Source organism: Mesoplodon mirus (assembly GCF_964341445.2).
Source record: "Mesoplodon mirus genome assembly, chromosome: 19".
NCBI lineage: Eukaryota > Metazoa > Chordata > Mammalia > Artiodactyla > Ziphiidae > Mesoplodon > Mesoplodon mirus.
Genome location: NC_138995.1, coordinates 6,854,189 through 6,879,939, shown reverse-complemented (window position 1 = coordinate 6,879,939; position 25,751 = coordinate 6,854,189). Strand labels below are relative to the sequence as shown.

At 42.4% G+C, this 25,751-nt stretch overlaps 1 protein-coding gene across 1 annotated transcript in view; it reads left to right on the top strand.

Moving 5' to 3' along the window:
- Positions 1-25,176, top strand: part of PLCG2 (phospholipase C gamma 2) — a 150,225-nt gene extending 125,049 nt beyond the window's left edge. The window contains exons 28-32 of the mRNA XM_082605758.1: positions 277-391; positions 1,327-1,494; positions 6,041-6,129; positions 23,963-24,147; positions 24,846-25,176. Of these exons, the coding sequence (XP_082461884.1) occupies positions 277-391; positions 1,327-1,494; positions 6,041-6,129; positions 23,963-24,147; positions 24,846-24,888 (600 nt within the window). The 3' untranslated portion in view covers positions 24,889-25,176. The remainder of the gene's footprint in view (positions 1-276; positions 392-1,326; positions 1,495-6,040; positions 6,130-23,962; positions 24,148-24,845) is intronic.
- The last annotated feature ends 575 nt before the right edge of the window (positions 25,177-25,751 follow it).

Genomic DNA, 25,751 nt, shown 5'->3' with positions numbered 1-25,751 from the left:
GCCTGGGCATATGCATTTCTGTGCACAGGTGAGGTCCACCTGTTGAGTCTCTTGGCACTGGGGCTCCCATCCCAGCTCATCCTTAGCAGCTGTGGGAATCCTCCCTGACTCTCCACCCCTATTTCCTCATCCACAAAAGGGAAGCAGTAGGGGTGTCCACTGTAGGAGGGTCTAGTACTTCACCAGTGAAGAAATGAGAACCCACCCACGTGGAACTTGTTGGCTCTGCCCAGGATGGAGCCGGGAGAGTTCCAATACTTGCTTTTGGTGTCCTAGGTTCTGGGGGCTCGTCATCTCCCCAAACCTGGACGAAGTATTGCATGTCCCTTTGTGGAGGTGGAAATATGCGGAGCCGAATATGACAACAACAAGTTCAAAACAACAGTTGTGAGTAAGTTGCTGGGTCCTTTCTTCAATTAAACTTCAGGCAAGTTGAATCACAGGTTGGGGATGCCAGTCATCGGGTATTCGGTAACGCACTGGTGTCCAGGTCCTTTCCTTCATCCCCCTTGCCTGCTATGGGCAGCTCAGGGAGGGGAAACAAAGGGCCACGTGATGAAGGAGTTGGACATGGACCCACTGCTGTGTTTCTCAGCCTGTAACTCACACCGGGAGGCCCCAGCAAGGCTGCAGCTCCCCCTCACTCTGGGGTGTCCCCTCTCTGTGCATCAGCCCTCACCTGCTTACCTACTGACTCCAGGGCTAAGAGAGGATGTGGCTGACCTGACCCAAAAGGCTGCAGCCCAACCTGGGTGATCTTAACCCACAGAGGGCAGGGAAGCCCAGAGAATGCTTGTTCTGCCATTTGAAGCCTGGAAAAAACTGAACTGGGGGCCTTTTAAGGCTTGGGACCACTGCCCCTAGTAGAAGGTAGCCCGATGAACAGCTCACGTGCTGACCAGTGAAACTGGCATTTGTGGAGGGTGAAAGTTAACTGTTTACCTTACTCCCTGAGGCTGGTTCTCCCCTGGCAACTCCAGACCCCACTATCTCTTCAGAGCGCCTAACACACCTCCCCCATCAGACGAGGGATGTGGCTCCCATGTCTCCTTTTCTCTCATCCAAACCTACCTGTTCCTGCACTGTTGTCCACCCCCCAATCCCAGGGGGTTGAGGTGGGAGATCTATAAGGGGTGGTGGTCGCCTCCCCCGCTGCTTAGTGAGGGCCAGGCCCGCGATGCCATTGGAAAATATTTCTTAGATCCTGGCCTAGATGTGTATTTACACCGTTGCTACGGAGATTCAAAGCCAACGGATGTAGAGATGGTGTAACCAACAGGGGGCAGGACGAACGGGGCCTCTAAGTGAGCTTGGATCTCCTTCCAGATGACAACGGCCTAAACCCTGTTTGGGCTCCAACACAGGAGAAGGTGACGTTTGAAATTTACGACCCAAACCTCGCGTTTCTACGCTTTGTGGTTTACGAGGAAGATATGTTCAGCGATCCCAACTTTCTCGCACATGCCACTTTCCCCATTAAAGGAATCAAATCAGGTAAGACCCGTTTTAATGATAATGTTTGGCTTGGATTGGCATCCTTTTGGGTCTGGGCTGCTGGCTTTGAAAAGAATGAAAAAAGCCTTTTTCCTGGCTTTTATTAAATCGTGGGTAGGTTGGACAGCTGACCTCGTGGGAGTTCCCGTGAGCTGGGACAGGGACCGCGGAAAGTAGCAGGATGGGATGCTGGGCTGGTCACAGTGGGGCTTCTGCATCCAAAACTGGATTATTAGTTGACGGTCTACCTGGCACTGTAGTTTGATTTCGTTTTGGAAGGTTAGAAGCTGTTGGCCTCTCCTCAGGCAGGTTCAGGGGCTGGTAAGGTGCTCCCGGGGAAGGAAGAGACCTGGAACTACAGTCTTAGGCCTGCTTTTCCCCGCGTCACCCTGGGCAAGTCACCTGGGCTGTCCGAGCATCACCTTCCTCTTCTATGAGGTTGGGATGGTTGACTCACTTCTTCTTCTTGTGATTCCTTCCCATGCTGAGCAAAACACGAAACCCCTTCATGCTTTGAGAAGGGCCCTGTATTTCTGAGAGACCCCAGTCATAGATCCTTCTAAATTCTTCATGAGGTCACTGTTCCCCTATTTTCCAAGGATCATTTTTCGAGAGCAAAAGATCACTTTCATTTCAGTGATTTGTATACAAAGATAGTCTTTTCTCTTGATGTTGTTTGGAAACCTTGGGTCCTGTTTCCTATTTAAAAAAATTTTTTTTCTAAACTTGGAACATACCAGATAGTCCCTAAATTTATATCATATACACTTAATCATTTCTACAACTAGACATGTGTGTGAGGGTGCTCCAGTTAGAAAATGCAGGTTTCCTAAATGCAGGCCCATCCCAGGGTGTTCTGGTTCAGCCAGTCTGGGTGGGCCCAGGAATCTGCACGTTTAGCCAGCTCCTCAGAGGGCACTCGGAGAAAACCGAGACCTAGGCTGCCCCTCCTATCGAGGAAACAAAGTCCTAAGTGAATGAGTAGATTAAACAGGAACTTGAGAAATATTTAACTTGTCTGATTAGAAGTACCATCTTCCTGATTTAATAACAGCAGTGAACACTCATTTGGAAGTCCAAGAGGCCTGATGTTTGCCAGCCCTCTTGGTTAACTTGCCCTCACTGGAAACTAAACCCAGCAATTTAGCCGCAGGACTTTACTCTGCAATTTGCCTCCTTTACATTAGCCCAATAAGTAAGGCTTAGGACAGATTTCTTTTTGTGGTAACTGTGCCCACCCCCCTTCCTAACCCACCTCCTGTGGACTCATCCTGCACAGAGCAGGGGCTCTGCTGTTTCCCCCTCCTTACCGGGTCCTGAGGAGGGATGTGAACCGTAGCCCCTCCCAAGGCTTAGAGAGAGGTCAGCTGAGGAACCCTCTTGACCAGCCACCTAACAGTGTCCCATCGAATCATCTAGAAAATGCTATGGCTTAGCTTGGAGAGATTTAAAAAACAAAGAACATCTCAAGGATGATACAAAATGTGACCCTTCCCCCAGCTGTGAGATGCTCCCAGTAAGACCTTCTCTCTCTGTCCCCGCTGCTGGCACTGCCTCGTACATCCATATTCATGAAGGCGTGACACAGAATAACAATACCTTTGTGCATAAGGCATCGAACTCGAAAATAAACTCTGCCCATTGTCATTAGAGATGCACTTAAGCTTTTAAGCCGGCTGGAGCTCGGGAAGGAAGGAAAGCAGCCTTTATTGTGCTTCGTGCCTTAAACTCTTTCTCTTTTAATCCTCACAGCCGTCCTGTGAAAGGGGTTTTATCATCTCCGCTTTTTAAATATAAGCACTTTGGGCCTAGAGATGTTAATTAACTAGGTCAAGGTCACGCACCTTTCGGACCAGAGCTGGGATTCAAACCCCATGTTCTTCCCTACTCTGCAGGCCACCCTCAGGGCCTCCCCTACTCCTATAATAAGCCAAAAATACTGAAGCTACGTCAAAAGATGTCCCTATTTCCCTTTCCTCTGTGATGTAACCAAAACCAGTAAGAAGAAAAACGGAGCCAAACTATTTTTAGTGAAATTGGCAAACACCGTTCAGTCCTACTCCCAATATATGTGAAGGGCTGCTCCTAAAAATGAGGCTTGGGCAGTGACAGGAGATATGTGGAACTGGAGACATCCAGCCACAGGAGGAACAGAGCTCACTTCTCCAACTTCGGAGGCACGCGCTGGGCCGCACCACTTTGCTCGGGGTGCACGGGCTGCCCCCCAGCACGCCACAGCACACAGCAGTTCAGCACTTTCTAACATCAATCAACACCTAGACTGACTGCTTCCGCACTGTTCATAGATCAGCTCGGTAGAGATGCAGAATCTCCACCCCATCCCAGACCTCTGGAGTCAGGATCTGCAGTTTAATAAGACCCACAGGTGATCCACATCACCATAATTCCCAACACCTCTAAGGGGAAAATACGCCAGAAAACCTCTACAGCAAAATTCAAGGAGAGCAGTGTTCCCAAAATCCTCCAGGGAAAAGAGTGTGACCTGAGAGTTTTATACCCACTCACACTGTCACTGAAGTATAAAATCACAGGATGGATGTGTTCACACATGCACAGTCCAGGGATTATATGTCCCATGAGCTCATATTCAAGAATACAAAAGACAAATTTAGCCAGCCAAAATATTGATGGAAAAGTTCAGTTCAGTAAGAAGGTGGTGAGCATTGGACATTTTTAAAAAATTGTGCATTTCATTGTGTGTAACTTTATATCACAAAAGGGACACTGAACAAATACTGACTTCTTGTTAATGAGATTCATGCTGACATAAGGAGAAGTGTACAGAGGCCTTCATCTTTCTTTGAAATATGAAGTAAATATGACACGATAGATTGGTGGGTGGATAAACATAAGTATAGTTTTTAAGTATATAGTATATAAGTAAGTATAGTATATACTATACTATAGTATAAGTATAGTATATAGTATGTAAGTATATAGTATGTAAGTATATAAGTATATAGTATATAAGTAAAAGGTTAATGGTAAGATTTAGGTTGTGAGTGTACAAGTGTTCCTTGTCATGTTCTTTTACAGAACTAAGCCTCCCTTTGTGGGAGAATTATGGTTACAAAATGGAATGCAAATATTACACACCATGTTGATGTAGAAATAATAATACAGCTTACCCAGATTAGGGGAGGAAAAGGGAGAGAAGCTATAGGGTTATGTAAGCATGCCAATTTCCTCATCATTAGCAGTGGAAAGTGAGGGATTCAATAGATATTATTTAAAGGTGATAAATCAACTGACAGACTAAAAAAGGTTCTCTAAGAGAAATAAGAATAGTCATCAAACAAGCCAAAACCTGCGGGTGGAAGGCACAGAGAAACTAGCCCACATGCCCTACTTTGAGCGTTGCTTGTCCCAAACAATCAGTAGATACAGTGCAAATAAAAAGCTTTCAAGGTACAAATCTCCACTTATAAAGAAGCTACTGGGATATAATATAAAAGCATAAGGAATATGGCCAGTAATATTGTACTAACTTTGGGGACAGATGGTTACTAGAATTATTGTGGTGATCATTTCATAATGTATGCAAATATCAAATCACTATGTAATACACCTGAAACTAACATAATATTGTATGTCAACTATATTTAAATTTAAAAAACTTTCAAAGTGATACTAGGGCTATATAGTAAATCCTTAAGATACAGTGGTCAATGGAAACTGTAAGGCACAGAATTGCTGGGCAGGGTACTATCCTTTGCGATCTTAAGGGAAACAAACACATGCATAGACTATTTTGGAAAAGATACTGTTAACAGTGGTTCCTTCTGGAATAAGGGGTTAAGAGTGGGTAGGAGTGAGACTTTCATTTCTACTGTGTATTCAGTTATACAACTTCATCAAAACAAGCAGACCAACCAACTTTGAGATGTGTTGCCTTAAACATTACTTAATGGGGAGGGGTCGGGGGGAATTCAGCCCCACCTCAACCCTCTCGTAAATAAAAAGAAACATTTAAAAGACCATCAGACACAGGTCCTAATTGTAAATTGGGAATGGCTTTTAGAGGAGAATGATCAATGCTGCTACAAACTGCCAGGGGACAGGAAGATTTCTTCCCCTTGGAAATCTTTAAAGAGAAAACACTCCCTCGTCCTAAGCTTTGTAAAGGGCTAAGTGGAGAAAATGAATGTGGGGATTCATTACTCCTTTGAGTCTTTGGCCTCATCAGGAGTATTTAAGGAATTGAAACTACAGCTGTAGTCGCTCTGAATTCAACGTGCAATGTTCTGTGGGTTTTAATTCTCTCTGAGTGAGTCATTTTCATTTCTAGATGGCATGTATTTTTAACTTCACTTCTCCGGATGGACCTGTCAGTCAAGGCTGTGTTCTGCAGCTTCTCTCCCCAACCATCAGGGTGGGACCTGTGGCTTCCAGGAAGGAAGTCAGCCCCCAGCATGGGGCACTGACTTCTCTGCTCCTTGCTCTGGGCATGTGATCCCTGGGTACTCCAAGAAAGCAAAGGTGTGACATTAACTGCCTACCTTGGTGTTGTTTTTCCACTCTGCAGGATTTAGATCTGTTCCTCTGAAGAACGGCTACAGTGAAGACATGGAGCTGGCTTCCCTCCTGGTTTTCTGTGAGATGCGGCCAGTCCTGGTGGGTGGAGACACACCAGCTGGGGTTCCCTGAGCTATGTATGTCTGCTGGTGGGGTGGAGACGACCAATGAGTATGGCTGAGGGACTTGGAACACATGGAGAATTATCTAGCCAAACATGCCACATCATAAAAGAAGGATTCCTTTTAGCTACAGATGTCCTCCGAAGTCCTAGGGTTTTCCTTCCAGTGGCCTTTCTTCTGGCAGGATGCTGTACGATTCTGTGAAGAGGTTGTGTAGTTGGAAAGGGGGAAGCTCTTTGGAAGTTCTTTGGTTTCGTTTCAGTCAGAGCCAGGCAAGACAGTGCTCTTCTAGGTAAACGCATCTTTCCTGCGTGCTTTACCTCACCTGTTGGTCTTTGGTTAATCCCTTCCAAAGGTCTGCAAGCATCCAGCAAAGCTTTGTCACGGCTTGTCCTGGGGAAGGGAATTCATGGACCTCAAGTTCCCACAGCGAGCGGCACTCCTCTTGTGGTTCTGTCTGCTATTGGTGGAGCCTGGCTTCTTGTTCTTTTGGTTTGCAGCAGCCTTGAAGATACTTATTCTCTCCTTTGGTTAACCAGTTTGGGTAGGCTTGATGGAAGGGGCTTGGCCTCCTTGAATTATGAAAGAGGATGAGATAAGGTTGGTGAGGACCAAAGGTAAGAATACAGCACCGAGGAGTGGGTAGTTCAGGTCTTGGGTTTGATGGTATGTATTGTGATTCTAAAGCTTCAGAGTCTTTGTGACGGCCTCTCTTATAGAGCGAACCCCACTAGGCCCCGTATGTGGCCAGTACAACCTCCCAAGGTCTTTCCACTCCCCTAAACACCACACTCAGCCTGGGTTGGGTGAATCTGTGCTCGCCCCAGTTCTCTTGGGAGAACCTGGAAAACCCAGAGGGCTGACGTGGGCTTGGTCAGTGTTGCTTACCTCGTTTTATTGCGCTTTTCAGATACTGCGTTTTTTAAACGAATTGAAAGGTTATGGCAACCCTGTGACCAGCAAGTCTGTTGGCACCGTTTTTCCAACAGCATTTGCTCTCTTCATGTCTCCGTCTCACATTTTGGTAATTTGCATATTTCAAACTTTTTCATTATTACTCTATTTGTTATGGTGATCTGTGATCAGTGATCTTGGTTGTTATTACCATGACTTGTTGAGAAGATGGTTAGCATTTTTTAGCAATAAAGTATTTTTAGTTAAGGTAGATACATTGTTTTTTAGACATAGTTAATATAGTATAGTGGAAACGTGACTCTTACATGCACTGGGAAACCAAAAAATGTGTGACTCGCTTTATTGCACTATTCACTTTGTTGGAATGGTCTGGAACCCAACCTGCAATATCTCCCAGGTGTGCGTGTAGAGCTGAGCACCATCCAATGGGGAAGAGAGAAGGCAAGGATGGGGATGCCTTTGAACAGCCATAGTCATCGCCCATGCAGTAAAAACTCAGAGGAGAGAACATTAGGCTTTCTGCATAGCTGTTTGCCTTCCGTTCAGTTTTGATAACCTTGATAGTTTCAAAAGTATTTTAGAAGCATCAAGGTGGAAGAGGATGCAAAAATACAAGGCACGGTAGGTGGGGGCCAAAGAACCTCAGTGACAGTTTGTTGGTATGAAATAAGCTCATGATGATGTAACTGTCTGAAAAAGATAAGGGGACTGATAATGAAGGTTTTCCATTTTGAAACAAAGTTTAAATGTTAGCACTTTGGACTCTGTCAAAGTAAATGTAATGTTTATATGAAGGTCAGTTTTCACTTGAGCCTTAAATTATGGATCCAAAAAAATGACCTTTCATGATTCTAAATGATAGAAATGCTTGACATGAAAGTTTTATATACATTCCTCCCTTTCCTGGTAGTCCTTGTTGAGCATTCGTCTACACACTGCTCTGCAAAGCTGTTGTTAAACCACCCGGAAGCATTATAAAGAATTTAAATGACTAGGTAGCACGGGCAGCAGATGCAATTGGTGTATTTAAAAGAAAATGTATTTATCCAGCTTTGACTTCCTTAATGAGGGAAGCTTCTGCCGCGGAGGCCACTGAGAGAGGGTGGGGGGAAGAGGGGGCTTTGTGTGGGGTTCCTGGGGGAAAAGTTGTCTTGAGTACGTGCAGGTTTCATCTTTGCTACTGGTTCTCGAGCTTTTATTTAATTCCACATCTGTCACCTGGTTGTAAGCCATTCACAGGCACCGTCTGGCCTGTGTGCCCCACACTGTGGTGAGAGGTGTGTGTCTGGGACACCTGGGTGCCCAAGGTCAAACCGGTTTTATTTATCACTGTATATCCTCTGTGACACCAGGCAGACACTCTGGTAAACAGCTTCCAGAAAGCCTTGTCTGAGCAAATGATTGATCCAGTGCAAGCTGAGATGGAGTTTACTCGTAAAACATTGGCTGCGATAAGAGTTTAAAGCCCCCAGAAAGCTGTCAGTAAGCACGTTGAGCCCTTTCTGGAGGCCATTTAAATGTCACAATCACTCATCAGTTCTGTTCCTCTGTTAGCTGTATATATGGTTTACAAAGGGTCTTTTTAACACCATTTTAGTACCTATGATATTTAGTTTGAGAAGTAGGAAAAGGAAGGAAGGCGGAGGTTGAAAAAATCCCATAAACCACCTGTACATAACTACTGCTAGCATTTTGATATCTTTCCTTTGCCTGATAATTTTTTGCATATATTTTCATAGTTGGATTCATATAATATGAATATGTGCCCTTTATTCACTTCACAGATGATGCTAAGCATTTTTCCATATTCTTACCATTTTCAAAGCCATTAATGCCTGTTTCATCAGGTGGAGGTCCCTAATTCACTTAGCCTTTCTCCCACTGATGGACAGTTAGGTTGTTTGCACCTTTTTACTTTATAATAATGAAGGTCTTCATATAACATTGATTAAAAATTACTTCCTGAGGCTAGCTATTTCGCAATGGAATAATAGGTCAAAGAGGAAAATAAAAGACCATATATTTTTGGATACATGTCGAATTGTTCTCTGGAAGTAAATAGTTTCTTTTAAGTTGATGTATTATATGCAATCCTGCCATTAATTGAAAAGGGCCTCCTTCACTCAAATGATCTAAACTTGTGAGATTCAGAAGAATGGGGCAGGAGAAATACGGAAACTCGAATAGTCATCCTAATTATCATCGATGGGCAAGCTGGCAGTATCTGGAGGGTACGTTTGAGAAAACTGGCAGCCCCAGGATCTCTGAGTACCGATCCCGGGGTCGGCAGTGCCTACCTTCGTGCTGGGTGGGGCTGAGGTACCAGGGGTGGAGTGGCCTAGCTGGAAAGACCAGGGTCTGTGGTTCCCAGCAAGGCCCAGCCAGAGCAGATGTGTGGATTCACACATATCCTTCTGGAGAAGGGCTGTGGGGCACACTGAAGTCCTGGAGGATGAGTAGGGGGTGCTGCACTCGGGAGCTGAGCTGGTCCTGGTGTTGGAGATTGGGAAAGATTTCTTTACAGTCGGGAGACCTGGAGACAGAGAGAAAGGCCCTCCTCGTGCCTCAACAGCTAGAGTTTGACCAGTGCTGCTCCCAAACAGCAGAAACAAGGTGCCTCCACCATGTCCCAGTGCCTTCGTGTGACTACCGCACATACAAAACCATGAGCATGCAGTGGAAAACCAGGCACGGAGCGACAAGAAGAGGAAAGACCAGGTGAATACCCGGTACAGGTGGCTGGCAGTTGAACTAGAGCTGCCGGAAGCATCTTATGAGAACCCTAACACATCAGTGCTTTATTTGGATGTACATTAAAGCTCTAAAAAAGACCTTCTGGAATTTGAAACCAAAAAAAAAATTATCTTTTGAATTTAAAAATTCAGTACATAAATAGAGATCCACATTAGTGACTCAAACAACAATGTGGATTTGTCTCCTGGTGTGCAAGGAGAGGATTCAGAGCACCACCTAAACGAGCTCCAGAGACGGGCGTGAGCCACAGCTATCAGCGCAGACCCCAAGAGACGGGCATGAAATGCTAAGGCTGCTGCGGCTGCCACCAAGAAGCCTGTGTGCAAGCACAGGTCACTGTCCACACCTGCCCTCCCGGGAGCCTGTGCAGCCCGCTGCTGCCAGGGTCCCGTGATCCAGGGACAACTTCCCCAGGAGAACACACAGCGCGCCTCAGGCTGGTGCAAGGTCACACCGTCCTCTGCTGCCACAGGCTTGCCCTGCATCCGTACCCCTCCCTCCTCCGGCCTGAGGGAGCCAGAGCCCCCTAATCAGCTGCTTCTTTAACCCCATCCTGGCTGAGCAAAGGACACATGCCCTCAGGCGACCTACATGCAGAGTCGGGCCGAATCCAAAGCTGAACCCCAGGAGCTGTGCAAACGAAGAAGAGAAAGGGAAATCTCTCCCAGCAGCCTCAGGAGCAGCGGATTGAAGCTCCACAATGAACTTGACGTACCCTGCATCTGTGGAGTACCTGAACAGACAACGAACCATCCCAAAATTGAGGAAGTGGACTTTGGGAGCAACTGTAGACTTGGGGTTTGCTCTCTGCATTGGATTTGTTTCTGGTTTTATGTTTAGCTTAGTTTAGTATTTAGACTTTATTATCTTTGGCAAATTGGTTTATTGATGTGGTTGCTCTGTTCCTTCTTTTTAATATATATATTGTTCTCCTTTTTCTCTTTTTGTCAGTGTGTATGTGTATGCTTCTTTGTATGATTTTGTCTGTATAGCTTTGCTTTTACCATCTGTCCAAGGGTTCTGTCTTTTTTTTTTAAGTGCTTGTTATCATTGGTGGATTTGTTTATTGGTTTGGTTGCTCTCATCTTTCTTTTCTTTATGACGTCTTAATTTTTTTATTCTTTTAATAACTTTATTTTATTTTATTATTTTTGTTTTTCTTTTTTCTTTTCCCTTTCCTTCTGAGCCATGTGGCTGACAGGGTCTTGTTGCACCGGCCGGGTGTCAGGCCTGTGCCTCTGAGGTGGGAGAGCCGAGTTCAGGACACTGGTCCACGAGAGACCTCCCAGCTCCACGTAATATCAAACAACAAAAGCTCTCCCAGCGATCTCCATCTCAACACTAAGACCCAGCTCCACTCAACGACCAGCAAGCTACAGTGCTGGACACCCTATGCCAAACAACTAGCAAGAGAGGAACACAACCCCACCCATTAGCAGAGAGGCGGCCTAAAATCATAATAAAGTCACAGACACCCCAAAACACACTACCGGACATGGTCCTGCCCACCAGAAACACAAGATCCAGCCTCATCCACCAGAACAAACAAATGAAGAGGAAATAGGCAGTCTACCTGAAAAAGAATTCAGAGTAATGAAAGTAAAGATGATCCAAAATCTTGTGTACAGAATGCTGAAAATACAAGAAACATTTAACAAGGACCTAGAAGAACTAAAGAGAAAACAAACTGATGAACACAATAAATTTAAAATTCACTAGAAGGAATCAATAGCAGAGTAACTGAGGCAGAAGAACGGATAAGTGACCTGGAAGATAAAAGAGTGGAAATAACTATGGCAGAGCAGAATAAAGAAAAAAGAATGAAAAGAATTGACAATTTCAGAGACCTCTGGGATAACATTAATTGCACCAACATTCGAATTATAGGGGTCCCAGAAGAAGAAGTGAAAAAGAAAGGGTCTGAGAAAATATTTGAAGAGATTATAGTTGAAAACTTCCCTAATATGGGAAAGGAAATAATCAAGTCCAGAAAGTGCAGAGGCCCATACAGGATAAATCCAAGGAGAAGCACACCAAGACACATACTAATCAAACTATCAAATAAAATACAAAGAAAAAATATTAAAAGCAGCAAGGGAAAAACAGCATACAAGGGAATCCCCATAAGGTTAACGGCTCATCTTTCAGCAGAAACTCTGCAAGCCAGAAGGGAGTGGCAGGACATATTAAAGTGATGAAAGGGAAAAACCTACAACCAAGATTACTCTACCTAGCAAGGATCTCATTCAGATTTGATGGAGAAATTAAAACCTTTACAGACTAGCCAAAGCTAAGAGAATTCACCACCATCAAACCAGCTTTACAACAAATGCTCAAGAACTTCTCTAGGCAGGAAACACAAGAGAAGGAAAAGACCTTCAATAACAAACCCAAAGCAATTAAGAAAATGGTAATAGGAACATACATTATCAATAACTACCTTAAATGTAAATGGATTAAATGCTCCCACCAAAAGATACAGACTGGCTGAATGGATACAAAAACAGGACCCATATATGTGCTGTCTACTAGAGACCCACTTCACACCTAGGGACACATACAGACTGAAAGTGAGGGGATGGAATAAGATATTCCATGCAAATGGAAATCAAAAGAAAGCTGGAATAGCAATTCTCATATCAGACAAAATAGACTTTAACATAAAGACTACTACAAGAGACAAAGAAGGACACTACATAATGATCAAGGGAGCAATCCAAGAAGATATAACAATTGTAAACATTTATGCAGCCAACAAAGGAGCACCTCAATACATAAGGCAAATGCTAACAGCCATAAAAGGGGAAATCGACAGTAACACAATAATAGTAGGGGACTTTAACACCCCACTTTCACCAATGGACACATCATCCAAACAGAAAATTAATAAGGAAACACACGTTTTAAATGATACATTTAAAAAGATGGACTTAATTGATATTTATAGGACATTCCATCCAAAAACAACAGAATACACTTTCTTCTCAAGTGCTCGTGGAACATTCTCCAGGATAGATCATATCTTGGGTCACAAATCAAGACTTAGTAAACTTAAGAAAATTGAAATCCTATTAAGTATCTCTTCTGACAACAATGCTATGAGACTAGATATCAATTACAGGAAAAAATCTGGGAAAAATACAAACACATGGAGGCTAAACAATACACTACTGAATAACCAAGAGATCACTGAAGAAATCAAAGAGGAAATAAAAAAAATACCTAGAAACAAATGACAATGCAAACACAACAACCCAAAACCTATGGGATGCAGCAAAAGCAGTTTTAAGAGGGAAGTTTAGAGCAATACAATCCTACCTCAAGAAATGGGAAACATCTCATATAAACAACCTAACCTTATACCTAAAGCAATTAGAGAAAGAAGAAAAACCCCCAAAGTTAGCAGAAGGAAAGAAATCATAAAGATCAGATCAGAAATAAATGAAAAAGAAGTGAAGGAAACGATAGCAAAGGTCAATAAAACTAAAAGCTGGGGCTTCCCTGGTGGCACAGTGGTTGAGAGTCCGCCTGCCGATGCAGGGGACACGGGTTTGTGCCCTGGTCTGGGAGGATCCCACATGCTGCGGAGTGGCTGGGCCCGTGAGCCATGGCCGCTGGGCCTGCGCATCCGGAGCCTGTGCTCCGCAGCAGGAGAGGCCACAGCAGTGAGAGGCCCGCATACCACAAAAAAAAGAAAAGAAAAAGAAAAGGATAAAAGAAGAAGAAATTAAAAATATAGTAATGGATATAACATAGATTTGATCAGGTGAATGGGCTGATTTCTCCCGTTGGAAAAGAAGCAAAGAAATCCAGCTGTGCAATGTTTAAAAGAAATAGGCCTGAAACAAAGGTTAGAAGAAAAAAAAACAGTAATGAAGAGTTACTGGGAAAAATTGGGAAGGAAAAATTAATACCGAAGTAGAATTCAAGATCAAAAGTACTAAAGAGTATTAAGAGGGATGATATGTAATGACAGAATGTCTGGTTTACAAAAGGGATGCAAGAGTCATAGATGTTTAGTTAGAAACCAGCATTACTATGCTACATGTATAAAACAAAAGTTCATACAAATAAAAGATCACTTGATTGAAAACATCTTTCAGAATCTGGATGTCTAGTATACAAAAAAATCACCAAGGACAGATGATCAAGCTAATGACTCACAAGTTTGATTTAAGAGATACACTTTATGTCCCACAAGTGGATAACGTACATTGTTTTCTTCTATTTCTCAGAAACTTGATTGAGTACTTGATCACAAAGAAAACCTTAATACATTTTAACCTGATAAAATTTGAAGGATACTAAGATGGTCAAAATGTTCCCTATTTGAAAATAAGGAATTCCTAGATGAAATAAATAAAGTAAATTACCCAAAAGTAGTAAAACATTTATGCTGTAAGTATATAAGTATATGTAGGAGAGTTCTTGCCTTAAAACTACACAGAAAATTGAATATTCATTTAAAATTAAAAATAGTAATAATAAAGATAAAAGCCAACTGAAGGAAACATAAAACAAATGCTGATTCATTGAAAAGATCAATTAAATAAACTCTTTGCGTGCTTAATAAAGGAACAAAGTAAGGGCAAAAGCATACAAGAGTAAACACTGAAAAGGAGACTGAACCCCGAATAATAAGATTAAAAAGTTTGAAAAACTAGGGCAAAATGGTTGCCTTAAAGAATGGGCTAAAATTGTGTCAAGAAACAGTAGAAAACTTGGAGACGAAGTGCTACAAAAAACACCCAAAGGGTAATAAAACACCTATCAGATAAAAGAGGTATCAGATCTAGATGGTGTTAACAGCTGTGTTCTAGTTGGATTTAAAGAACGCAATTCCAATTTTAATCCACTGAAGTCAACAGAAAACTGGAAATGTTCCAGTTAATGTCTTGAAGCTGTATAACTTTCATATCACCACCCACTCATAGATAAATGTCAGTTACGAATACAGATTAAAATTCTAAAAAAAAGCTATTTACTGGAAGAATGATATATTACAAGTAAGTAGTTTAGTCCAATAATGCAAGGGTGGTTTAACCCTGGTATTGTTAGTGACACTGAGCAAAATCATATACCTTTAGAGGTAACAAATGTAACCAGTCAAAGAAACAATCAGTATAAAGTGTGGTAAAGCAATAAAATTATCTGCTCACAAATTATGGTTATATACTTTAAAAAACAGACTCCAATTTTAAGGAGACTGATTTGTGTATTTGTCATGTATCTATTAAGTCACTCACTTTTCTCTATTCTAGAAATAACAGTTGGAAATGTGGGATGGGAGGCAGGGACAGATGGGAAATCTCATTCTTGATAATGACAAAAACTATAACATCATGTTAGGAGTAATTCAAATAAGAAAGGTATAGGGCTTTTAGACTGGAAGACATAAAGCAACACCTGAACAAGGAGAAATATACACCAACCCTTCCAAAGTTACTGTTTGATTGAAATCAGAGGTATCAGTGTAAGCTCACTTAAAATACACACACACACAGGTATGCAGAAATACATAATGTTTGCATCATTACTCTACATATATACATACCCTAGCTGTATCTACTGAGAGGGCCTAGAACTAATGACACCCCAGTAGCAATGAGCACACACAAGCACCCACATCTTGCTTTCTAAATATCATTCTCCAGTAAAAGAAATCAGAGCTCTTTAGACAAAAGCTTAATTCCAGAGTAGGGACAGATAAAATATAAAATGAGCGTGGAGTATCTTCAAATTCCAGTAAGTAATGGATAAAGAAGTGCTAAAGAAAGGATGGTGACACACCAAAATCTCCCAAAGGCCCAAGCTGGAACAATTTGAGCAGCAAAATAATAATATTGGATTATAACCCATGGACACATGAATGTTTAATAATTAAACGAGAGACATACAGCTCAAAATCAAAAAAACAAACCACCCAACCAAAAAAATAGGCAGAAGATCTAAGTAGACATTTCTCCAGAGAAGACATACAGATGGCTAATAGGCACATGAAAAGATGCTCACCACCACTCATTATTAGAGAAATGCAAATCAACACTACAATGAGGTATCACCTTACACAGGTCAGAATGGCCAGAAAGTCTACAAATAATAAATGCTGGAGAGGGTGTGGAGAAAAGGGAACCTCCTACACTGTTGGTGGGAATGTAAACTGGTGCAGCCAGTATGAAGAACAGTATGGAGGTTCCTCAAAAAAATTAAAAATAGAGTTACCATAAGATCCTGCAATCCCACTCCTGGGCATATATCTGGAGAAAACAATACTTTAAAAACATACATGCACCCTTATGTTCATTGCGCACTATGTACAATATCCAAGACATGAAAGCAAATGAAATATCCATCAACAGGTGAATGGATAAAGAAGATGTGGTAATATATAAACAATAAATGTTACTCAGCCCTTAAAAAAAGAATGAAGTAATGCCATTTGCAGCAACATGCATGGACCTAGAGATTATTCATACTAAGAGAAAAATAATATCATATATTACTTATATGTGGAACCTGAAAAATGATACAAATGAACTAATTTACAGAACAGAAACAAATACAGAAAAACATATGGATACCAAAGAGGAAAGGTGGGTAGGAGGAATAAATTAGGAATTCGGGCATAACAGATTCATACTACTATATATAAAATAGATAAACGACCACAACCTACTACTATATGGCACAGGGAACTATATTCCATAAGTTGTAATAACCTATATGGGAAAAGAATCTGAAAAATAATATATATGTGTGTGTGAGTGTGTGTGTGTATGTATAACTGAATCACTTTGCTGTAAACCTGAAACTAACACAACATTGTAAATCAGCTATACATCCATAAAAAAATAATTGAAAAATAATAATTAAATGAGACAGAAGAGATAGTTTTTCCTTACAGAAGAATTCCATTAATAAATACAGGAGTGACCTAGAAGAAATAACAGGCAAAGCATTCTCTGACATAAATCGTACCAGTGTTCTCTTAGCTCAGTCTCCCAAGGCAATACAAAAATAAACAAATGGGACCTAAGCAAACATAAGCTTTTTGCACAGCAAAGAAAACGAAGACAACCTACAGAATGCGAGAAAATATTTGCAAATGATGCGACTGACATAGGCTTAATTTCCAAAATATACAAACAGCTCATACAATTCAACAAGAAAACAAACAACCCAATCAAAAAATGGGCAGAAGATCTAAATAGACACTTCTCCAAAGAAGACATACAGATGGCCACCAGGCACATGAAAAATGCTCAATATCGCTAATTATTAGAGAAATGCAAATCAAAACTACAATGAGGTACCACCTCATACCAGTCAGAATGGCCATCATTAAAAAGTCTACAGATAACAAGTGCTGGAGAGGGTGTGGAGAAAAGGGAACCCTCCGACACTGTTGGTGGAAATGTAAGTTGGTGCAGCCACTGTGGAAAACAGTAAGGAGGTTCCTCAGAAAACGAAAAATAGAACTACCATTTAATCCAGCAATCCCACCCCTGGCCATATATCCACACAAAACTATAATTCAAAAAGATACCTGCATCCTTATGATCATAGCAGCACTATTCACAATAGCCAAGACATGGAAACAACCTAGATGTCCATCGACAGATGAATGGATAAAGAAGATGTGGTACATATATACAAAGGAATACTACTCAGCCATAAAAAAATGAAATAATGCCATTTGCAGCAACATGGATGCAACTAGAGATTATCACACTAAGTGAAGTAACTCAGAAAAAGACAAATACCATATGATAATCACTTATATGTGGAATCTAAAATACGGCACAAATGAACCTATCTACGAAACAGAAACAGACTCACAGACATAGAGAACATACTTGTAGTTGCCAAAGCAGAGGTGAGGGATGGACTGGGAGTCTGGGATTAGTAGATGCAAACCATTACATATAGGATGGATAAACAACAATGTCCTCTACTGTATAGCACAGGGAAGTATTTTCAAATCCTGGGATAAATCATAATGTTTAATATAAAATATTATATTAATATAAAAAAGAGTGTATATATATAAAAATATTTAAATGTGTATAACTGAGTCATTTGCTGTATAGCAGAAATCATTGTAAATCAACTATACTTCCATAAAAAATAAAATAAAAAAATAAACATTCAAGAAAAGAAATTCAGGAGTGAGGGAAATAGAAAATCGCCATTGGAACACCACAGTAAAGATGTACCAGTGGATGCTAAAATTAGTGAGTCAAAGTTTGAGGAGAAACAGGCTATTTGCATAGTCTCAAACTATTGATACCTTCCTCTAGGAAATTTAATCGGAAAGAAAAACAGGAGCTTTACAGTGGATGAACCCAGCAGACACCATCTTAACCAAAAATGATCAGTGTCACCACCAGTAATGTGTTGACATCACGTACCTCCTGAGAAGGTGTGGCATTCGTGCCAAAGCTGCATAACCTCAAACAAATCATGAGAAAACACCAGACAAAGCCTTGAACTGCAGAATGTTCTACAAAGCAAGTGACCAGTACTCTTTCAAAGTGTCAAGCTCATAAATGGGGGGCGGGTGGGGCTGAGGAAATGTCACAGATTGGAGGAAACTGGAAGACACGGCAGCTGCATGTGATGTGGGTTCCTGGACTGGATCTTGAACCAGATAAAGGACATGGATGGAAAACCCAGTGAAAACCGAATACTTGAGTTAACAGTATTGCCCCAATGCTAATTTCCTAGTTTTGATAATTATACTGTGGTTGTGCAGGATGGTAACCCTGGGGACCAGGGTGGCACAGGGTATGAGAATTTGCTGTACTCTTATTGCAACTTTTCTGTAAGTATAAAATGGCAACATAAAAAAATTAAAAGGAAAAAGCATCAGTGGGGGGAGAAAACAAACAGAAAAAAAGTAAAGATGGAGAATTCCATGAAGGTTTTGTCACAGAGCAGAGAAAACTTACTACCAAAGGTGTTCTCCAAGAATTAAAGGATTTTAAATTCTAAATTATACACACACACATCCATCTAAAACAGGGGGTTAAAGAAGATTCAAGGGCTCAAAGTGGGAATAATAATAAAATTGCGATGTAAACATAAATTGATATAACCAAAAATGGATTTATCTCCATGGGGGAAGATAAAACAGCCAAATCTTTCTCTCTGAAAATAATCCCTAAAAACTGAAAAACCAAGAACTTGGAGTAGTAAGCAGGGTTTTTTTGTTTTGCTTTGTTTTGGTTTTTGTTTTTTAGAAAAACAAAATCATTTAACTGTGAAGTTAATAATCAAAAGAAACCACTGTTGACTTTGGGGGGCAGGGATCAAGGGGCAGGGGGTGGTAAACCAGGAGGCAGCTGGGTTTTTTGGTAATAATCCTCACAGGACTTCTTGGCTCTTTAAACTCTGTGCATATGTAATTAATAAAAACTGAAAATGTAAAACGTAAGAGGGAGTAGATGGTATATTGATGGGGAGCACATGACTTATTCAAGGACATTTGCTGTGAAGGGGATGACAGATGGGTCCTTAGCTGCTGGGGTGAAGGGAGAGCGTCTTAAGATGTATTTGCATCCTGCTGATGGAGGTGATTTAGTGAAAAAGGGAAACGAAGCAGGACAGAGAAAGGGTAAGTGCAGGAGGAAAGCCATGGGCTATATGGTAAGGAGCCGAGATGGGCAGATTTCCCACGTAATTTCATCTATACGAAACACGCAGCAAGGCCATCAGCTGAGACTGGGGAGATTTAGGGAGAGCGGAAGTGTGAAACAGTCATCTTAAGAGCAGGAAAAAAGAACTTCTTAGTGAAATACAATAGGATTGTATCCTTTAATGTGCTTCTATAATGTACATGTTAATATTTTACTTAGGGTTTTCTCACTGCTATTCCTTGAAGTTTTTGGTCAGGTTTTGTTATGCTGGCTTCATATAAATTACTTGTAAGCCTTCTTTCTCAGAGCTATGGCACATTTTGAATAGAATTGGAGGTAACTGCTACCTACATACAACAGATGTCAAAGACACCATTTGTGAAGCTTTCTGAGGCTGATATAAAAATTTTCTCATTTTCTTCCAGGATAATTATTTTTCTATTATGGGCTACTTTTCTGTAATAGAACATATGTGTGTATATATCTACTATATATTGGAGATATAAGAGCCTTATAATAAATACACACACGTATTTATTCTTTTCATTATCACTTGGTTTTCCGTTTCATAGGTTCCTTCCACATCTTCTTATGTGTAGTTCTATACCTATTATCTTTTATTTGGCTAATTGGCCTTCCATACCTTCCTAGATTAGTTTAGATAACAGATTATCTACTTCATTGACTCTGTGTTTGTGTTTTTCCCACAAAACCACCTCGCTCTTGTATTTATTTTGTATTTGGGTTTACCAATTCAGCCATTTCTAAATTTATCTTCACTGATTCAGTCTTTCCTTAGCCTTTTGTTCTTTTTATTACTCCTTGTGTTTGGATACATAATTTATGTATTTCATTTTTGTGTGCTAATACAAATGGGACTGTACATAGGCTGTACACAGATAGATGGCCTGGGGCCAGTGGGCTTCACTCTTCTGAAACACCCTTCATAAAAAGAGGTTTGGCAGGTGCCCAGGACTTAGGCGAGCGGTCAGCTGCTTGCTTGAGGGGATGGGATAAAAGTGGATACAGCCCTGCAGCCAGGACACAGACAGGGTTAGTAGTATTCCTGAGAACCTAGAGCCCCAGACTATCACTGTAACACTGCTGGCCCTGCCCTTGGGAGTTCCCCATTTAGAGCATTCAGAAAACCAGATGCCCGTGTATAGACTGAGGGAGGAAAGAAACGTCCCATTCCAGATGAGCTTGCACATTAAAATTTTAACACTCAAGGAAAATAGTGCTAATATAGCTAACAAGCACAAAAGAGAATTGACTCCAGTGAATCTGAAAATAACTTTGAAATTAAAAAAAAAATTGAAAAGGGAACCCAGTGGATGCACGGATTTTAAAAAGAACCACCCTTCTTAAAATTAATCAGAAAAGGTAGGAATGAAAGGACCAATAAAGAAATCCCTGGAAAGACGAATCGAAAAGTCCTGAAAAAAGTTTTTAAAGATTATTAAGTAGGAAATTACAGACAGGGTACAGTTAAGGAAAGAATAAATGTGAAGATTGTGTTTGGGGAATTTGCTTTAATACAGCAAGACAAGGTAAAAATACTAAAAGGGCAAAAAAAAAAAAAAAAAAAAAAAGCGTAAAATGAGAAGCTCCAACATTGGAATAACCATGGCTGAGAATGTTCCAGCACTGAAGAGACAAGCATCCTCCAACTATAAACAGAGCAATATAGAGACCCACATACAGGCATATTCTACTGAAATGGCAGAATACAGGGTAAAGAGAAAATTATAAAAGAAAAGACAGATTAACTACAGACGACCGACACATAACAGCAGTGCTTCCCTGTATAGCAATGGCAGCCTGAAGACTAAGGGTTACCTTTAAAATGCCTTAGACACACAGCTGTGGGTCTAGATATTCTACATCCTAAGAGCTACCATTCAAGAGTGAGGGCAAAATGGGGGTATTTTCAGAAATGCAAAGACAGATAATTTAGTACTAATAAAGTTTGCTAAAAGAATGACCATGGTAAGCAAGAAGGAACGTAATGCAAGAAGCAATGGTGAGAAAAATTGGTAAGATACATGTATTAGAAAATAGAAATAATCATTGACTTGGAAAAGAAAAACTAAATTTTTGTGACAACTCAGACTCAAAAGAAAGCCAGGAAATAATTATCACAAAGTTCTAAGAGGGAAGGAGGGAGTCTTGATTGGGAGGGGTACATAGAGTAGACTGCTCTGTTTCTTGACTTGCTGGTGTCTCCATAGCTGTTTGCTTTATAGTTATTCACTAAACTGTATATATGTTTTATGTACTTTTCTGAATGTATGTTGTATCTCATAGGACTGAATTATATCACAACTGTAAATGCTTTGGGATTCAGAAAAGGAGACAAGGCCTGCAATTTTAAAAGCATTAGTGGAAAAGGTGTATTTTTTTTACATCTTTATTGGAATATAATTGCTTTACAATGATGTGTTAGTTTCTGCTGTATAACAAAGTGAATCGGCTGTACATATACATATATCCCCATATCTCCTCCCTCTTGCGTCTCCCTCCCACCCTCCCTATCCCACTCCTCTAGGTGGTCACAAAGCACCGAGCTGATCTCCCTGTGCTATGTGGCTGCTTCCCACTAGCTATCTCTTGTACATTTGGTAGTGTATCTATGTCAGTGCTACTCATCATTACATATATGAAAGCAACGTAAGTTGTTTTCTTCTAGGCGGAGAGCAGGTGAAAAGAGACCATTGTAGTACAGTGTTAAGACTTCAGTGTGGCTTTCGTTTTGTTTTGCTTTAGTTTTAATAGGAAGGAAAGCTGGTCTCCTTGAGGAAGGATAAACGTTTAAGCGAAGTCACTACGGACCCTTGCCAGTGCCCCACTCAGTACGCTGAATCAGTTACCAAGGACTACCCATTTTACCTCCACTCCTTGTGCAAAGACAGTCATCGTTTTACTCCTCGGCACTTTGCCAGTGGCCAGAATAACCTTTACCATCTCTATCCCCACTCTCCAAAGTCAGAGTTCTACCTGTTATCCCGGGGATATCCATGATGGTTTGTTAGGTCGTTAAGGTGAGAAAAAAATTTCAGACCAAGCTATGGTCTGAGCCACATTTTATAAAAATAAATGACAAGGGCCTCCCTGGTGGCGCAGTGGTTGAGAGTCCGCCTGCCGATGCAGGGGATACGGGTTCGTGCCCCGGTCTGGGAGGATCCCATATGCCGCGGAGCGGCTGGGCCCGTGAGCCATGGCCGCTGGGCCTGCGCATCCGGAGCCTGTGCTCCGCAACGGGAGAGGCCACAACAGTGAGAGGCCCGCATACAGCAAAAAGAAAAAAAAAAAAAATGACAAAAGAAGCCCCCTTGTGTATATGGATGCCCATTTTTGTAGCACTGGAATCTCTCACTTGACCTACTGCACCAGTGGTAACAGCCACTAGACCCACCCCCTGAGTAGCCATCCTTTGCACAATAGACAGAGACCTTTAAAAACATCAGTGAGGCAACACACCCTCCTCCTCCCATACTGAACTACAAACACCTTACCCGATAAGATTTTTTTTTTCCCTTAGCATAATGGGGGGAATATTTTGGCTCAGACAACTGTGGGGTTTAGGAGTAGGGCTTGTTACAGTCATAGCTGGATCCAGGTGCTCTCCCAGTGGCTCTGTTTCCCTCTCTTTCTCGACGCGATAGCAAAGGGACCGCTAGCAACTGGAAACAATCATCACTTTTTCCACTGATCCCCAAGAAAAGAAACTTGCTTTTTACCAAGAGCACTGACCAGAGGCCCAGGGCTGCTACCCATCTGCTGGCTTGGGTCACACGCCTGGGGGCGGAGGTGACAGGGGAGTCGTCGTTACTGGCCAGAGTGACAAGCCCATCTCTGGGGGTATAGCCTATGTTTCCCTGCCTCTTTTGCCACAGCAGGGGTGACAAGTTTATTGAGCTATAATGCGTATACCGTACATTCCACCCACTTAAAGGTATACAGTTCGATCGTTTTTAGTCTCTTCAGAGCTGTGTAACCATCATCATGACCAGTCTGGGAATATTTTCATCACCCCAGAAAGCACCTCCTGCTCATTAGCTGTCTCCACTCCAGCCCCCAGGCCACCACTAATCTACCTCCCATCCAGGCTGCCCTCTGCCTCACCTGCTGTGTTCCACTATAAGCACAGAGCCTTTGCATTTGGATGAGAGCCAGAAGGTGACACAGACCCACGGAAAAACAGATTTGATGAAGAAACAGGATCAGTGGGCGGTGCATGTGTCATTTCAGTGTTTCACAATAAAGCTCCCCCTCCTGGAGAACCAGAGTTTCTAAACTGCTTGCTTCCCATGGAGTAAATGACTGCAGGTTTACCTTTGGTTAAAAGAGGCCCTAGATTTTCTGGGAAGGTCCCAGCAGATGACATGTCTGCCCTGTGCTCCCTTCCCTCACACCCTCCAGGCGCCACGCCCCGCACCACGCCCCACACCCTGGTTTGGAGGCCGCTGTGCCCACATGGTTGTTCTCACCTCTCTTCCCCAGGAGAGCGAAGAGGAGCTTTACTCCTCCTGCCGCCAGCTGCGGAGGCGGCAGGAGGAACTAAACAACCAGCTCTTTCTGTACGACACACACCAGAACTTGCGCAGCGCCAACCGGGATGCCCTGGTCAGAGAGTTCAACGTCAACGAGAACCAGCTGCAGCTGTACCAGGAGAAGTGCAACCGCAGGTGGGTCAGCCCCCGCCGCCGCAGACCCTGTGTAGCCACTGTGATGTTGGGCCCCGGGGTCAGGGCTGCGGGAAAGCCTCCATCTTTAGAAATCCTGATACCCTTGACTCCACTTCTCTTTGCTCCGTCAATTACTTACAGTTAGAGCTTAAGCATCTGCACCGTCCCTAAGCTAAACTGTCCTCATGAGAGGGACACTTGAATGTCAGAGTGCAAATAAGCCAGAACCACTACTGTTTAAGGAGCGCTTCTAGACTTCCCAAGCATGGGCTAGTCCAGTGGTTCCTAAATCGAGACAGAATCCCTCCCCCTCCACAACAAGGGATGCTTTGAATTGTGCTACGGACGTGTAAGGAGGGACAGCCAAGTATGCCAGACAGTCCTGCTCCACCAAGAACTATCATGAAGAAAATGCCAGTAGCAACCTCCGTTGCAAACAGCATGGAGACTCCTTACCCGTGTTATTTTCATTTCATGTTGACCACACCTACACAGGAGCAGTGACCCCAGCACAATGACCAGTGAGGAAACAGATCCACGCAAGTTACGTGTCTTTGCCAGGGACTCACTTCTCCAACTCTGCCCTGTACCCTCCAGCCCCAAATATGCTGCACATGTGTGGACAGAGAAATGTCAGAGTTCAGCACGTGGCCCATGTCCTAGACTAATGGATGATGGTGAAATCTGTTTCATTTCAGGTTAAGAGAGAAGAGAGTCAGCAACAGCAAGTTTTACTCATAGAATCCGGGCTTCATGTGTAAAGGTGTCGTGTGTGCACGTGTGTTTGCATGTAGAACTGTGTGCTCTCTTGGGACCCTGGGAACATGCTCATGTGTGAGGTCATCCTCTCCTCAAGCCTGTCAGCGAGATGACATTTCTGAAGTCGACCCAAGTGGCATGAGTTGGGGTAATTTCCTGGTAACTTTTCCGTCTTGGACAATTTCTTAACTTATAGTCTCTATAGAGGACCCCCAAAACCTGCTCACATTTGGCGTCTCGTTTCCAAACCTCACTGAATAAAAGCAATGAAACTCTTGATCGGTTAAAGCTTCTGTGCACGACCTGTAGAGTGAGGAGGATTCCTTCTCTGGCCCCTAAAGACCCAGGTAATTGACTTCCACAGAAGATGAACTCCATCTCTAAGGAATTAATTCATTAGATTCTGCAAAGGATTTGAACTAAAAGGCAAATGATTTCACACTTAAGGCCATCAGAATTTACCAGGGCCCAGAGAAGAGCCCTAGCCCTGCCCCGGGTCAAAGCACTTTAACTACCACCAGCAGGCTGAACCGACCTGCTGCCATACATGACAGGGGGCTGGGGGTGGAGCCTATCCATTAAGACAGAGACTTGCTTCGTGACAGGGGCAGTGGGGATCAAGGGTGGAAATCTTGGGGCCCCTTTGATTTACAGAGCTGATCAGAGCCCCTGAAGGCTCGGCCAGCTTCTCACTCACCCCTGCTCCGTCCACTTATGAGCTGGCTGCATAGCCACAGGGAAGCTCCGGGTCTGCAGCTGTCCACAGGCAAGAGGTCACTCACTGCTTAAACCGTGTGATACAGGGAAGGCTCTCTGGATTATCCAGTTTTCTGGAGCCATGAGCG